The 15,828-nt window shown below is 42.0% G+C and overlaps 5 protein-coding genes across 8 annotated transcripts; 3 read left to right on the top strand and 2 right to left on the bottom strand.

The window, feature by feature from the left end:
* The first annotated feature begins 106 nt into the window (after window positions 1–106).
* Window positions 107–2,899, top strand: LOC108071814 (DDB1- and CUL4-associated factor 6-like). Its single transcript, XM_017162715.3, has 5 exons — window positions 107–243; window positions 514–674; window positions 736–2,040; window positions 2,108–2,454; window positions 2,529–2,899. The coding sequence occupies exons 2-5, from the start codon at window positions 557–559 to the stop codon at window positions 2,790–2,792; spliced, it is 2,034 nt and encodes a 677-aa protein (XP_017018204.1). The 5' UTR covers window positions 107–243; window positions 514–556; the 3' UTR covers window positions 2,793–2,899.
* A 404-nt stretch (window positions 2,900–3,303) lies between these two features.
* On the bottom strand, window positions 3,304–5,659 carry LOC108071815 (suppression of retinal degeneration disease 1 upon overexpression 1). 3 transcript variants are annotated; one of them, XM_017162716.3, is made up of 4 exons: window positions 5,520–5,659; window positions 4,122–4,724; window positions 3,884–4,050; window positions 3,304–3,799 (listed from the first exon to the last, which is right to left on the bottom strand). In XM_017162716.3, exons 2-4 carry the CDS (start codon window positions 4,661–4,663, stop codon window positions 3,699–3,701), a joined length of 810 nt encoding a protein of 269 aa, XP_017018205.1. In that variant the 5' UTR covers window positions 4,664–4,724; window positions 5,520–5,659; the 3' UTR covers window positions 3,304–3,698. The 3 variants fall into 3 exon arrangements, with proteins under 3 accessions (XP_017018205.1, XP_017018207.1, XP_017018208.1); XM_017162718.3 differs by having other exon boundaries at window positions 5,500–5,644; XM_017162719.3 differs by lacking the exon at window positions 5,520–5,659 and adding an exon at window positions 4,800–4,948.
* Window positions 5,660–5,922: 263 nt separating this feature from the next.
* Paf-AHalpha (Platelet-activating factor acetylhydrolase alpha) lies at window positions 5,923–7,297 on the top strand. Its single transcript, XM_017162523.3, has 2 exons — window positions 5,923–6,636; window positions 6,722–7,297. Exons 1-2 carry the CDS (start codon window positions 6,241–6,243, stop codon window positions 7,001–7,003), a joined length of 678 nt encoding a protein of 225 aa, XP_017018012.1. The 5' UTR covers window positions 5,923–6,240; the 3' UTR covers window positions 7,004–7,297.
* Window positions 7,298–8,396: 1,099 nt separating this feature from the next.
* Window positions 8,397–9,673, top strand: LOC108071671 (probable serine/threonine-protein kinase clkA; the record flags this gene model as incomplete). Its single annotated transcript, XM_017162476.2, has 1 exon — window positions 8,397–9,673. A coding segment is annotated over one exon (1,161 nt), but the record flags the coding sequence as incomplete, so codon positions are not given.
* A 901-nt stretch (window positions 9,674–10,574) lies between these two features.
* On the bottom strand, window positions 10,575–15,366 carry Rhp (GTP-Rho-binding protein rhophilin). 2 transcript variants are annotated; one of them, XM_017162774.3, is made up of 12 exons: window positions 15,043–15,366; window positions 13,937–14,103; window positions 13,602–13,718; window positions 13,318–13,445; window positions 13,102–13,255; window positions 12,578–13,036; window positions 12,363–12,507; window positions 12,024–12,280; window positions 11,821–11,953; window positions 11,450–11,757; window positions 11,214–11,366; window positions 10,575–11,149 (listed from the first exon to the last, which is right to left on the bottom strand). In XM_017162774.3, the coding sequence occupies exons 2-12, from the start codon at window positions 14,036–14,038 to the stop codon at window positions 10,943–10,945; spliced, it is 2,163 nt and encodes a 720-aa protein (XP_017018263.1). In that variant the 5' UTR covers window positions 14,039–14,103; window positions 15,043–15,366; the 3' UTR covers window positions 10,575–10,942. The 2 variants fall into 2 exon arrangements, with proteins under 2 accessions (XP_017018263.1, XP_017018265.1); XM_017162776.3 differs by having other exon boundaries at window positions 13,937–14,058.
* Between the last annotated feature and the right edge of the window lie 462 nt (window positions 15,367–15,828).

Here is a 15,828-nt window from a genome sequence, read left to right as displayed (position 1 = left end):
ACAATCTCTTTAATATGCTTTTAAGCAGCTTTAATCTTAATAATAAGTTTAAAAGCAAAATAAAATACAATAAATGGGAGTGTGAACAATGCAAGGTGAATACTATCGCACGAACCACATATCGATAACTAAAATAACAATCGCACTGACGGGTTGCCCAAAATAAACACACAAATCCGCTGATATTGCGGGAAAACTAAAACTGTGCCCTCCTTTCCCATGTATCCCTTCGATACAAATTAGGTAAGCTGCAGATACCAGTGGCAGAACGGATCAGTGCTGTGTCCAAGCAAAAACCCTTGCCAATTGAGCGATTTAACAAGGATTTCGGGTTTTTTGTAAAATAATATTTATATAATTTAAGCTAGGACAAGGGTAATTAGCGCCACCCCGGTAATCGTTCGCTTTTATTATTATTCCGCTCAACTGCCGTGCACCTTGGCCATATTTTATTTATATCTGAGATTTCAACTACAAGTGCATACTACATATTTATATACTACACACTTGCAGCTTTGGTCGGCAGTTGCTGTGACCACGACTACGACCTCAGACGATGGGCGATAATAAAAGAATAGCGACGCAACTGCGCCGTAGTGTGCACCAATGCCTCGAGGACTATCCGTACAGCAGGGCCAGCGAGGCCCAAAGCAACCTGCAGGCCAGCTGCAAAAGTAGGACGTCCGTCGGTGCTATGCAAAAATGAACTAAATTCGATTTTATTCCGTTCCGCAGACTCGCTGAGCTTTGTGCAGCGACTGGGATTGCTGCAGACCCTGTATGTCCATAATGGATGCGTGAACACGGTTAATTGGAACGCCAGTGGCACGCTTATCGTCTCGGGCTCCGATGACAACCATTTGGTGGTCACCGATGCCCACAGCGGGCGGGTGCTGGCTAGGAGCAAGACCCAGCACAAGCATCACATCTTTAGTGCCCGTTTCATGCCGCACACCAACGACAGTGCCATTGTCTCCTGCTCCGGCGAGGGTCTAGTCATGCACACAGAGTTCCTCACCGAATACCGTCAATCCGCCAGCAGGAGGAGCAGCGAGAAGGCGGACGACTGTTGTCTGGTCGGTGAAAATGAGCGCACTACCAATACCTTTGACTGCCATAAGTTTGGTAGCACCTTCGATGTCCTGCCACTGCCCGATACTCCGCGCAGCTTCCTCAGCTGCGGCGAGGATGCCACAGTCCGCTGCTTTGATCTACGCGTGTCCTCCAGTTGCTCCGAGCGCGTCTGCCAGAAGCATATATTCATAACGGCACCCTGTGCCGTAACGGCCATGGATGTGGCTCCCATCAGCCACCATACAGTGGCCATTGGCTGTTCCGATTCGATAGTTCGTCTCTACGACAGGCGCATGCTAGCCGGAGGAGGAGGAGGAGGAGGGGCATCGGACAGCTCCACGATGATGCCCTATAAGGCGTATCCCATACCCATGGAGTATACGCGTCGTCACTATCGTCCCACATGCGTCAAGTTTAGTCCGGACGAGTCCGAGCTCCTGGTCAGCTACTCCATGGAGCAGCTGTATCTGTTCGATCTGAGGCATCCCGGCTATAGCGATGCCGAGCTGCTGAAGAGCGGATGCTACACACCAAAGATGCGACGCGACGATGATCCGGAACCGCAAATGCCAAGGCTCCGGTTTCGGGGTGATTGGTCGGACACCGGGCCCAACTCGCAACTATCGACGGGAGTGCAGGGCGTTAACCAGACCAACATCGGCCAGGCTCGTCCCGCTCTGGAGCCCGGTGTCTTGAGCCGTCTCAGCGACGAAATATTTCGCCTGCTTAACTCGCCCAGTCAAAGGCGTCAGCAGGCCTCTTCTATGGCAGCACAGCCGGAAGCACCAGGAACCCAGGCACCGGGAAGTGCAGCATCCGCAGTTAGTAGTAATGGCCATCGTACTGGTCCCAGGTCATGGCAAAATGCAGTTTTCCGCACCATGGCAAATGCGTCTGCAGCCACAGGCGACGGCAGCGGGCAAAGGCCGAGCAGCAGCCCTCCATCCCGCTCGGCAAGCAATGATGGTAAGCGAGGGTGTGGAGGAGCAAGGATCTAAGACTGGACACATTACATATATTTCCTATTTCGCAGATCTTCCAAAGAGCGAAGGGGAGACGGCCCAGCAGTTTCCCATCAAGAAATTCGATTACGTGAAGATGTCCTTCAGTGGCCACCGGAACTCCAGGACCATGGTGAAGGGTGCCAGCTTTTGGGGCGATGACTTTATAATGTCCGGTTCCGATTGCGGTCACATATTCGTTTGGAACCGGGCAACGGGCAAGGTGGTCAAGACTCTGCTGGCTGATAACCGTGTGGTCAATCGAGTGCAGCCGCATCCCAGATTGCCCTACCTGCTTAGCTCTGGCATTGACTACAATGTGAAATTGTGGGCGCCGATAGCGGCGGAGCCCCTCTTTGATGAGGTGGAGTGCGCCGGGGTAAGTAATTGCCCAGATTATTTGATTATTTATTGTTTTGTGTACTTTTCCACTCTCTCTCTCTATCTCTTTAGTTGATCAAAAGCAACGAGATTATGCTGGTGGAGACGCGAGATACCATAACCGTACCTGCCCAGATAATGATTCGAATACTGGCCAGCTTGCATCATGCCGCTGGCAGCGAGTCGAGATCCCGAGCAGCTGCAGCAGCGGATTCAAGTTCAATTGCTGTTGTTAACAGTGACGCCGCCCCAAATGCTAGTCGTGATAATAATGAAAGTGATCACGAAAATATTAATAATGAAGCTAGTAATATTCCTGAAAGCGACACGATCTAATCCTAATCTAAAATCCTAGTTACATTTTGTTTATGTATGCGTAGCACTACCCTAAATTATATGTATGTACATATGTATGCATGAAATGCACATGAAAAGCACATGAAGACACGGCATCATTGTGGAAATTGCAGTAATCTCCCTTCAGTATCAATCCTGAGGAATTCATCAGGAATTCCCAAGGATTTAAGCCATTTTGGAAGGAATTCTTGAGGATTTTCGGAAGGAATTTGTTCAGTGCATGACTATGAAGTCGAGAAATCAAAGTTCCTGAGGACTTCCTTAGGTATTACCTGCAGAATTCCCTAAGAAGTTCCTTGAGAATTCTTGAGGAATTCCTCTTTTTGTCGTTCTGGTAAATTAGATATATGACAGACGGACAAATTTACACAGGGAATTATCTAGAAGACCAGAAAATAAGCATGACGGATGGGTAACGAGCGGCAAAATAGACTTTGGACCGGCACTGGAACCTTTTGATGAATTAAAAAAAAAGCTTAATAAGCCAGCACTTGTTTCATTTTCAATTTATATATATATATATGTATTTGAAATTTTGGTAACACATTTTCGAACACAAATCTGTATGTAATCCGAGAATTTGAATTTTACAATTTTGTGGGTTTTGCAATGAGAGGCTCCAAAATTTGCATTTTTCGGTGTTTCAAAATTTACAAACGAACTATATAGCCAGCCAAATAAAATATGATCAGGGTAGATCGATCATCATCATCCATCATTTTGAAGTATATGTAAAAATTAGTTCTTATTTTCTTTCCCAAAAATCAACAACGACTTGCATGACAGAAATTAGACAAGACGGTCCACCCGTCCGCTTTGCATATATCAGATTTCCATATTGATTATTGCTATTTACGAGACGTCTAGCGCCGCGTCAGCCACTAGCTATGCAAATAGCAGCCATCCGATGCACAGAAAGGCCAAATAAAGAAACAGTTTCGAAAGGGTTTGCTCGTCCTCGTATTGCGTTGTGCCACGATTGGCAGCTGGGGATGAGAGAAAAAAAAAACACGGTCATTACTCATCTGTATCCTTCGGATTACAGAAAAGGAAGTGAAGGAATCTCTTACCAGCCGGACGTGGTTCTCCAAAGTTAAGCGAAGAAGTTATGAAGCCAAAGGGGAAGGCACCAATGCCGAATGACATGTGGAAACCATCACCGAATCCAAATCCTGGAAAGCCAGGGGCAGGCTCTGGCTCTGTCCTGTGGCCGGGGGGACGTGGTGGAACTTTGTTGCTGCAAAATAATAATGGAATTATTGTATTAGATTCGACACTCTCAATGATGGCAATCAGTGTTGGCCTTACCGAGGATCTTCTTGGCGAGTGCTGTTTCGGCCATAGAGCGGTATAACCTTATCCTTATCGACAGCCGCTTTACACACGGGGCAGAGCTTGCGATTGGGCCGTGTCAGGAGCCACTGGTGCAGACATGGCCAGCAGAACAAATGGCCGCACATGCTCACCACCGCATCCTTTGCCGTATCCAGACATATGTTGCACTCGTAGAGGGACTCCTCGTTCTGGTCCGCATTCTTATCCTTGCTCTCGGCGCCCTCCGAGTTAGTAGTGGTGCCATTCGGGTTGGACCCAGTGTCAGAGGCATTGCTAGATTTTAAATCTTTTCCCGTGAACGAATATGATGTTGTAGATGGGTTTGCCTCTGCCGAATCACTGGCAATCTGTCGTAATTGACTTGTAGAAGGCTCCTCCTCGGACATGGCTTCCGTTATGTCGCCTCCAGTCCACACGATTTTGTCGTAGTTAACGTTGGATGTGGATGAGGCCACAGTGCTGGACGATGATGTACTGGGAAGCTCTGACGCCGGTACTTGCTGCGGCACTTCCATTGTCAAGCCAGGATGGTAACGCAAAGCGGTTGCTGCTGCTCTCCTGTGCTATTGGTTCAAACTGCAACAGGGGAAGGATCTTATTTTTAACTCGAATTTATTGCTTTTTGTTGGAAGCAAAGCCACACACACAAACCTAAGAGTAAAATTGATCTGAAGCTACCACAAGTTCGATGTATATGAAATTTAGGCTCTAGCAGACTGACAACTGTTTCATTTTGACAATGACTTTGAAGGAGGCTTACTGCGTTGCAAGGGTTTAGAAAGGTACAGGTACAGGTACGGGTACGGGTACAGGTAAGTTCCAATAGATATTGTATTGTACCATTCAAGAACCTTTCAGATCTTACAAAGTCGCAAAGTTAAAATACTTGAAACAATTTCTTGGGTTTTTTCTGGCTCTCAACAAGTTGCTAATTAAATTAATATATATGTGTACATATGTATATGTACCGCTTTATTTGTTATTATTATTATTTGCTCTCTAACCTTCTAAGCTTTTGACTTTTACACCTGAAAGAATCAAAATGATTGTGAAATATTCATTTAATGAAAACATTTACATACATCGCCGTTGCAGTGGAAACTTATCGCGATTCGTTAAATCACACAAAACGCTGTACATATGTAGATATGTAAATACAACTGCGACTCGAAGCGCCGTTTAAAATGAACCTATTTATATATGTACTTATGTATGTATGTATATAGGTATGTATGCACAAAAACACTTGACATTACATTGTGTAGCTGGGGGGATGTTTGCTAATTCCTATGTTTACTTAGCGGTTTTCGTGTCATGGGACTTTGATACTACGTCTTATTTAAATATGCACCTAATCACCGAATATCCAACCTTGTAAAGAAAGTCCTTGTATGCCACGAAACAGGTAAGACAAATATCAATACGGAATCGGAATCTCCTGACAAAAACGGGTTGGAACAATATGACGATACGTGCCCAGAGTCGATAGACCTTTAACCTATCGCTGCGCACCTTTAAAATGCGTATTCCCACTGGCGTTGCTTCGCTATCGATATCACAACAACGAACAAGTAATAAAAACAATTGCAAAAGCCAAAAAAAACGCCGAAAAGTACTATCTACCTCGTACTGTGTGCTTTTACATTAAAGTCAGTACAATTTTGCCATCACTAATTTAAATTTGATAAGACTGCATTCGATTTTGGTGGAAAACTAACGGTTTTACAAGCCACATCGGATTTAAAATTTAAATATTATATTCGGCTCTTACAATTTATTTAATCAATCATAAAAAATAGCAAAAATGTAGAGTTGATGACAATGAAAGCGCCTATTTCTGCATTTTTAGATATCGATTGACATATTGTCGCAATAACGGCGGTTTAGGAATCGATAACCACTTTAAAACGAGTTGGCAGAGCTTGAAAGAGGACGCAGTTGTTAAAGTTAATTATTACTTTATTTTTTTGTTTACATGTACCCGCTAAGATAAATCCACAAGAAAAACCGCACGGCTCCAAATTTCTAAAGAGACGAATCCACAGAGCCAATGCCGCACATCTTCGAATGCTAAATACCCAAACATTGCAAAATGAATCCCTGTGTGTTGCCCACGCCTGTGCTTGATGAAGATGGCGACAACCGGTGGCACAGTATACATCGCCGGTTTCTGTCCGATTGCCGTGAAAAAGACCCTGACGTCATATTTCTGGGCGACTGCATTTTCGAGACACTGCAAGACGGCGAGGCGTGGAATAAGTATTTTGCTCCGCTGCACTGCCTTAACTTCAGCATACGTGATGACTGCACAGAGCATGTACTTTGGCGCATCGAAAATGGAGCTCTTGACAACGTTAATCCGAAAATAGTTGTCTTGCACGTCGGCACCAACAATGTAAATAACAGTGCCAACGAGGTGGCAGAAGGTGTTCTCGCAAATGTCTCGAAAATACGCCAAAAGCTTCCAAACGCCTATATCCTGCTGCCGGTAAGTGACCCTTGAATTGCAAATGTAATGCGACAGTATGTACATACATACATATATGTAATAATAATTTGCAACATTTTCACAGTCACTACTGCCACGCGGACAGCTGCCCAATAAGCTGCGCGAGAAGAACGCCAGCATTAATGAATTGATCAATGAAATGACCAAGAAACTGAATCGTGTCCAGACCGTGGCCATTGACAAGGGCTTGGTGCAGAGCGACGGTAGCATAAGTCATCACGATATGTTTGACTACAAAAATCTCACAAATGCTGGCGCCAAAAAGATCCTTGAGCCGCTCTACGATTTGCTTTCGCAAATTCTCAATGAAAACGAACCAGAAGGCGATCTCACTCCCTCCGAATGAATATGCATCGTGCAGGATGGTGCATGGAGTAGCGACGACTGTATTTGAATGCAAACTGTTGGCCTCTTCAAAAAATCTCAAAAAGGAATCGGAGCAGTCTGCAAACTACATACCACAATCAACACACAAATTCACTCTTACTCACTCTCATCTATAAACCATCGCGAAATACCAATATGTTTCCCACAAATTCTATGTTTAAGATACATATTATAATTACTAAATTTGGAGTAAAATGCGTAAATATGTTAACATTTACATTAAACATATCGCTGAATTCATTTGAAAATAGAATTTCAGATCTTTCCTTAACGGATATTGGAGTGGGTTGAAGGTAATGTGAAATATTAAACAGTTTTTTGAGTAATAGCTTTCAAGTCTCTCTTTCTAATTGTCTTGCTATCTTCTTCAGTCTCACTGTCTTCCTGTTGGAGAAGCAAGTGACTTAATAAACGAATCGCTGAATCCCGGTCGTACATTTTAAAATTGCTTAACAATGAGGGAAAACTATATGCAGATTAAAATTATATACTATGTATATGCATATAATTTTTTAACAATTTTTGCCCTTCCAATTTCCTAATTGCCTGAGGAAAAGGGGAAAAAGAAACAATTTTCCATGCACGCGCAGATGTTGTACGCTTCAGACATGTCTGTCTCGAGTGGCTAATGTACCCCTGGCAAAAGGAGATAACAAGATCTCGCAGTTTTGTCTATAAAAACAGGCCATATGCAGAAATTTTTCGTATTGCAGCGTAAGTCTCGGTCCTTTTCTACAATGAAAGTTTGTACGTAAATATTTGCCGTTCTTTAGTTTGTTAAAATTTGATATTTTCAACGATTTGAGCAAAAAGGATTCTAAAAAAAAACACACACAAAAAGTGTCCTTAATCAGGATCACCAACATGGATTAAAAGAAATTCTTTCGTGTCTTTTTTTTTTTTTGTGGCTCTGTAGTCAAGGACTGTTGTGAAATTACTATCAGAGATAAAATAATGTTTTCTCATCTATTCTCACCAGACAACGTTGTGTGGCTGACGCTCGTGGTCACAATATGTTCACTGGTAACATTAGCCTCAGCCAATAGCCCCGAGTGTGCGGAGATTTTTAATGGCATTTCGTTTGCGGACCCGGAGAGTTGCTCAAGCTTCTATGTTTGCCTGCGTGGCAAGGCCCTCCGACGAGAGTGTACTCGAGGTCTCTACTTCGACCCCAAAACCCAAACTTGCAATTTACCCAGTTTCGTTAAATGTTTTAACGGAGATCGTAGCGGGTCCCAAATAGAGCAATCTGATTCTGGCGAGCTTTCAGCAGTCGCGAACACACCTAATAAACCTCCAATAATACAGCAGCTAAAGACTGAAAATGCAAAGCAAAGCCCAATTACAATTGACACCATCGCTGCTACAACACCGTCTACAACAACGATCGGTTCAACAACAACCAGCACCACGACGACCTGTACAACAACAACTTGCACAACAACGACCTGTACAACAACGACCTGTACAACAACGACCTGCACAACAACAACGTGCACTACGACGACCTGTACAACAACGATCTGTACAACAACGACCTGTACAACAACCACCTGCACAACTACAACGTGCACTACCACGACCTGTACAACAACGACCTGTACAACAACCACCTGTACAACAACCACCTGTACAACAACCACCTGTACAACAACGACCTGTACAACAACCACCTGTACAACAACCACCTGCACAACTACAACGTGCACTACCACGACCTGTACAACAACGACCTGTACAACAACCACCTGTACAACAACCACCTGTACAACAACAACTTGCACCACGACGACCTGTACAACAACGACCTGTACAACAACGACCTGTACAACAACCACCTGTACAACAACCACCTGTACAACAACCACCTGTACAACAACAACTTGCACCACGACGACCTGTACAACAACGACCTGTACAACAACGACCTGTACAACAACCACCTGTACAACAACCACCTGTACAACAACGACCTGTACAACAACAACTTGCACAACAACGACCTGTACAACAACGACCTGCACAACAACAACGTGCACTACGACGACCTGTACAACAACCACCTGTACAACAACCACCTGTACTACAACCACCTGTACAACAACGACCTGTACAACAACGACCTGTACAACAACGACCTGTACAACAACGACCTGTACAACAACCACCTGTACAACAACCACCTGTACAACAACCACATGTACAACAACCACCTGTACAACAACCACCTGTACAACAACGACCTGTACAACAACGACCTGTACAACAACCACATGTACAACAACCACCTGTACAACAACCACCTGTACAACAACGACCTGTACAACAACCACCTGTACAACAACCACCTGTACAACAACGACCTGCACAACAACAACTTGCACCACGACGACCTGTACAACAACGACCTGTACAACAACCACCTGTACAACAACAACTTGCACCACGACGACCTGTACAACAACCACCTGTACAACAACCACCTGTTCAACAACCACGTGTACAACTCTTAAAACAACTACTAAAAAAAATCTATTTCTACTACAACGTCCCCAACAACGACCACAACAGCTACTCCCACCAGAACTACAAGAACAATTTCAACCAGAACCGCAACAAGAACCACAACAACAACCACAACAACAACCACTACAACTTGTACTAGAGCAACTTTTACTGCAACAACTTGCACAACACCAACTAGCAGAACAAAAGCTTGCACAGCAACAACTTGCAGAACAACAACTTGCACTACAAAAACTGGCTGAAACGCAACAAACTGCACTACAACAACTTGTAGATAAACAACTTGAGGATCAACAACTTGAAGAAGAACACCCTGTAACACCTCGTGGTCATGTGGCATTGCTGGACTTAGATGAAGAAGAATTTTTACCTCCAACAACAAGAAAGCCTCGTGTTCGTGTGGCACCAGCAAATACTATTGATGTATTGAGATCTTCGGATGATTGTCGTGGAATCGATGATGGAGTAATCCTGACAGACGCTAGACACTGTCGTCGCTATTATGTGTGCACGAAAAATCGACCCAAGCGCCAAATGTGCCCATCAACAGAGTGGTTCGATCGAGAAAGTAGGACTTGCCGAGATAAAGAATACGTTTTTAACTGTCCGGCCCGACGAAACTAAGAGTGAAAGGATACATTTCGATAAATAGTCAATAGTACCAATAAATGTCAAAGAATCGGTTCGAAAACAATATTTCAATAAAAGTATTCCCTGCATTGACATGTCTTTATATAAATAAATCCAATTTTTATTTAAAGTTTCCCAATTCTTTATGTCGTCGCCCGCAATTCAAATAAACCAGCAATAATCAGAAAGCATCTTTAAAATTGCGTTTTTTTGTATAATTTAGATATTTTAAGAACCTCAAATTTCTGAAAGGTTTGGGAGTCGAAGGCATCTCTAAATAATCATCGCTGATGCCGAAAAACCACCCCAGATGGAATACAATTGTTGTATGTTTCAAAAATAATTATATATATATTTTACTATTTACAAATAATTTAAAATATCATTAAGGCTCGGCTGGTTCATACATATTTAAGAATTTTAAAAGTTAAAAACAGAAGATGGAAAACTAACCATTCAACTAGCTTTCCTTAGTTTCTTTTTGCGGTGGCGAAATGCACATAACATATATGTATTTTGTATGATGCACAAAAATAAATAAAAATATTAGTCTTAAGAATAGAAAATATTAGAAATAAAGTGAGCCATGGCGGGGACATTGATATAATGAGCTGGTTGATCTGGTCTTTTTATAAAAAAATATATATATATATCTTTTACAATATATTTCACTATCCTCTGGAGAGTTGAACTCAATAAAAAATGTAATTAAGGCCTCATGACACATGCGTGTGTGTATGTCCTAGAATATTTTAGCTAAGCTTGGCGTGCGACGAAAGGGATTCCATGATCGAGACGACACGCTGCCCACGAGTCGTGCCTTATTGGCGTTCTTCAGCTGGAGCTTCGGCTTTGTGGCCGTGCTCGTGGGACTTGGGGAGCCGGATGATGAGATACCCGAAGAGCTGGCGGCTGATAGCGTTGATATTGAGCCCTTCGACGACAGCGGCTGCAGGTTAAAATAACCATATTTTTATATCTGATTTCTATAATATTAATCGAGTATTAAAAACCTTCAAGTAATTGCGATCCATGGGCGTTATGACTTTTAATTCAAGTGCAGAGCCACAAGACTGTATTAGCTGAACGACCTGCTGGTGTGAGTACCACTTGACATCCATGGCAGCTATTTCGACTATAAAATCACCCTCCTTGATGCCACCAAGCTGCATTTAATTAATTAATTAATAAAATTAATAAATTAAGAATTAATAAAGAAGTTGTTCTAAGACAAAGCCCATCAACTTACATCGGCTAGAGAATTAATCTCCACGTGGGCAATGATCACTGGCGCATCGCCGCGCACATGAAAGCCAAAGTTTTCAAACTCTTCCTTAAAGCCACTGTGCTCGGCTGTGTTAAATGTGCTGGAGGCATCGTGATATATGGAGGACGTAGACAGGGATGCGGAACCCTTTTGTAGGCGGACACAACGCGGCGCTGTCCAGTGGCGTCTTGCCGAGAATATCGCTATGGGTCCCAGGCCCTTGAATGGATCCTCGACTTTGTACGATGTGAATTCGGGCCCAGTCAATGATAACGTAAACTTTGAAGAAGCTATGTATAGGGAAAACAATTAGAAAATAAAAATATATATTAAATCAATATATAAATAATTACCCTCAACCACTTGATCTAACAGATCGTAGCACTCTTCTATGTTATTGGCCGAAGCCTGCACTTTGAATTTCTCGTACTCCTCTTGGGTTTTGTACAGCGATTCCTTGATCACTTCCGTCAGGGATGTTTTGTTCTGATACATACAACAAATGTATAAAAATTCAGCTTTATAGATATGTATTTGTATGTATATATAACCATACCTTAAGGTAGCGACACATGCGCTGCAATCGCTGCGCCTCTTCGTTACTATTCATTGCTTCTTTTAGGTGGGTGAGCTTGATTGCTATGGAAGAAGATGACGTGGAAGTGGTGGACTCGCTTTGGGCTTCTCTTGCATTGCCAATAAATGATTCTTTTGATTTGGCAGCAGCCAGATTCTTTTGGTTAGACAGACAGGTCAAGGCCCCAGCACCGGAAGTGGTATCTATGCTGCGGGCCTCGTAATAGTGGGCAAATGCTGGAATAATACAAAGTAGATATAGAAATTACCATTCAGGTTCGTGTAGTATTTTTATATATTTTTTTTGTTGCTTCCTTACCCTTGTAGAGTTCGGCTTTTAAAGGCACCAGCCCAGCCCAACATTCTGGCAGATAGGTGTGTGTGTCATTCGCTTGAATATTTTTGTGCATGTCATTATACTCGTACGACAGCTGGGCCGCCTCTCCAGCCAGGTCCCGATACAACTGTAGAAGAAGCGAATAATCCAAGGAATATATACATATATATATATATATAATTTATATATAGACTTACGTGACGAGACTCTGAAAGATCTAACGCTTCAATTTGTAGCTGCAATTTCTCAAAGAGACACTCTCGGGCCTGGGAGAGCATCAGAGAAACGAGTACGTCCAGGACCTGCGGCTTCAGGTCCATCGAAGGGGCATTCGTAAACGTATCGTAGATGTGACGGAATATGCCAGCGGCCCGCAAGAAGCTATCAACGGCCAGATCCAGTCCCCGTTCGGTGGTGCGATCATGCCTCGCACCGATCTGTGTATATATTCCACCCAGATTGAACAGAGTACAGGCCTTTTCGAAGGCAATCGTACGCTGGCAAGAGGGCACGCCCGTAAGAGAGTCATACCATTCGAAGTAGACTCCTATATTGCGATCGGGCGGAAAGAAGCGACGTTCCACATAATAAAGCAGGTTGTAGTAGCGAAAAAGCAGCGCTACGCCGAGGCCATCACGTGATGGCGTCTTCGATGCCTGTCCAAACAACACACTTGAATAAATTGTGGCGATATGTTTGGAAAACGAAAGAAATAACCTACCTGCCTGGTATCTGTAATATCCGCTATGGAATCCATATATATCGAGGGCTCTTCGCTATAGTGCTCCAATATGAAGTCCGAAAACGGTTCCATGAAGTTAATCTCCTTGGTTTCCTTTAGGCCCAATGGTATCATAGGCATGACACTGTTGAAACTATGCCAGGGAATCCAAATAAAATGTAATATTTGTAACTATTAAGTTTGAATCTATCTCACCTCTCGCTTTGATATATTTCCACCGATGAATTTAATTCCGCCAACTGTTCCTTCAATAGCTGCAAATTCGAGTTGACGAAGCTCAGTTCCAGGGCAACTGTGTCCCGCAGCTTACGGTTTGTTGTGGCCTAAAGTAAAAACGGGTTGTACAGACAAGGGTAAGTATCTTTGTTTTTTTCCTATTTAACTTTTCCTTATGACCAGTTTTAGATAATTTAAAAACTTTAGTTAAAAATTATAATGAAGGAATTCACCCTGCAAAATCTATTCCCACTCATACAGACCTTGTATAAATTTTCAGCCCCAGCGCGTAGGCGAAGTTCTTTATTTATTTCTTGGTTTAATTTGCAGCGTCTGTTTTGCAGTTTACTTCGACATGTTGCAGCTCTGGGATCTGAGCCCTGCAAGACAATGATATATCCATTCAGAAACAAAGTAAATATTAAAGAAATATACAATATATAAATTGAAGAAATATAACAAATTTTTAAGAAATATAAAAATAAATAAAAAACGAGCAAAGCAACATTTAAAACTTATTTCAAAACAAAAACTAGCAAAGATGATCTTTAAGGGACCAATAAGTATTCTTACATCTATGATTGATCTCCACACTCACCCGAATGAAGCAAAAGGATAATCCCTGGGTATCCTGGGCATCATTGTCGTTCTCCTCATTCTCCTTCGGCGCCTCGTCAGCAGTGTGATTGGCTGCATCCATTTTGAGAGCTCCGGGAGTGCCTCAAAATCCAAATATAAACATATACACCAGTTAGGAGGTTTTAACTGCCGGTTAAAATGTCACAATAAGCACAAATTTCGATTTAATTACGACTCTCGAGGGCTTTATATATTATTTAATATTTAAATAAAATATTTCTGTAAGTTTAAACTGTATTTAAGCCATATTTACAGACTCAAGATCCAAATATAAACATATACACCAGTCAGAGGGTCCTAAATGCCGGTTAAAATGTCACAATTAGCACAAATTTCGATATTATAACGACTCTCGAGGGTTTTATCTATTATCTAATATTTAAATGAAATATTTCTGTAAGTTTAAACTGTATTTAAGCCATATTAACAGGCATGCCGCTCGATCTTAATTAGTTTGCACCAATTTGAGGTCACCGAAAATCAGCTCTAGACGATGATCAAACACACATACCAAGAGTCGCGCAGATAATATATAGAAAATATTATCGAGAACCGGGTTCTGTGTCAACAGGTATTCGACTCTTTTTGGGGTCATGTAACGCCCAACAAAACGATTGCAAACACACACAAAACGGGTGACAAGTTTGAAAGTTTTTGTTGGGCATTATTAAGCTCGTACCAACCCAATTTTATTATTATTATCATATCGTTCGTATCATTTCCCGATTGCACTGGCCCCGATGCGTAATTCGAGGATAGATTTGGAGCACTTTTATAATGTAAAAATGCATACACACGAATAGTTTAAAATCGTGTTGCCACTTTTAGTGGTTTGTTCAACATTTTTTCAGCACCAAAACGATAAACAACAGTTCCGTTCCACATCATCAGTGGCAGCAGCCACATTCTTACCACATTCCACTAATCTCAGAACTGGCATAGGTGTGTTTTATTATATTTTATTTATTTGTATTATATGTTGCATTTATGGCACCAGTTTTTATTTTAGTTTTCCGTTTGAATTGTATGGGCGAGAGGAAAACTACCAAAGCCATGTATATTTACCTTAGTTGGTTGAATTTCCACTCGGGCACATATACTAGTAGAAAACGAAGGAAAACACTTGTTGCACTGCACACATTACATTACACTCAAGCGAATTGTGTTTTGAATAAGTTTACGATTTTAAAATTGAGCCTGATTTGTGTGTATCTAACTTGGTATTCCGTTTTTCACTTTCCACAATTATCAAAAACAACAAAAAACAACAGGTTACTGCATTTGGGGATAGCGACGAAAGCGCGCTGGTACTTGTTTCCGTCCGAACAGTCGCAGTAAACTCTCAAACTGGTTATTTACCCAACGATACGATGGCCTTATTGGAGCTGAAACTGGAATTGAATTCAGTGGCCAGTGTGACCGTGTCGCAGATCGATAAACGCCACAGGTGGCAGGTGAAAGCCAAAACGGTCATACCCGATTTACACTGGATCGCATATTTGTGTGACCTTTTCCATATTAAAAAACTGGTTACACGAGCGGTCAGTGTGATCGTTTGACAAATCGGTTAAAAGCAAAACGATCTGGCAATAAAATTTGAAAGCTTAAATTGAGAATATTTTATAAGGGAAAACTTACTTGAAAACCCCTTGTCTAAGATCAATTATTAATCAACATTTTTTGTTTAAAGAAAAGTTAGTTAGACAGGAATTTCTTATAATAAAAATAATAATTTAATATTTTAATATGTTGTTATTGTTATTTATTTTTCCAAGAATAGAAAACCGAATGCTTGCACACTAACATTTTAAAGAGAATTAAGTTATACAGCCATTTCTGATAATAAAACAA

This window comes from Drosophila kikkawai, chromosome X (assembly GCF_030179895.1).
Source record: "Drosophila kikkawai strain 14028-0561.14 chromosome X, DkikHiC1v2, whole genome shotgun sequence".
Lineage (NCBI taxonomy): Eukaryota > Metazoa > Arthropoda > Insecta > Diptera > Drosophilidae > Drosophila > Drosophila kikkawai.
Note: the sequence above shows the minus strand (reverse complement) of the source record. Positions and strands in the feature narration are given on the sequence as shown.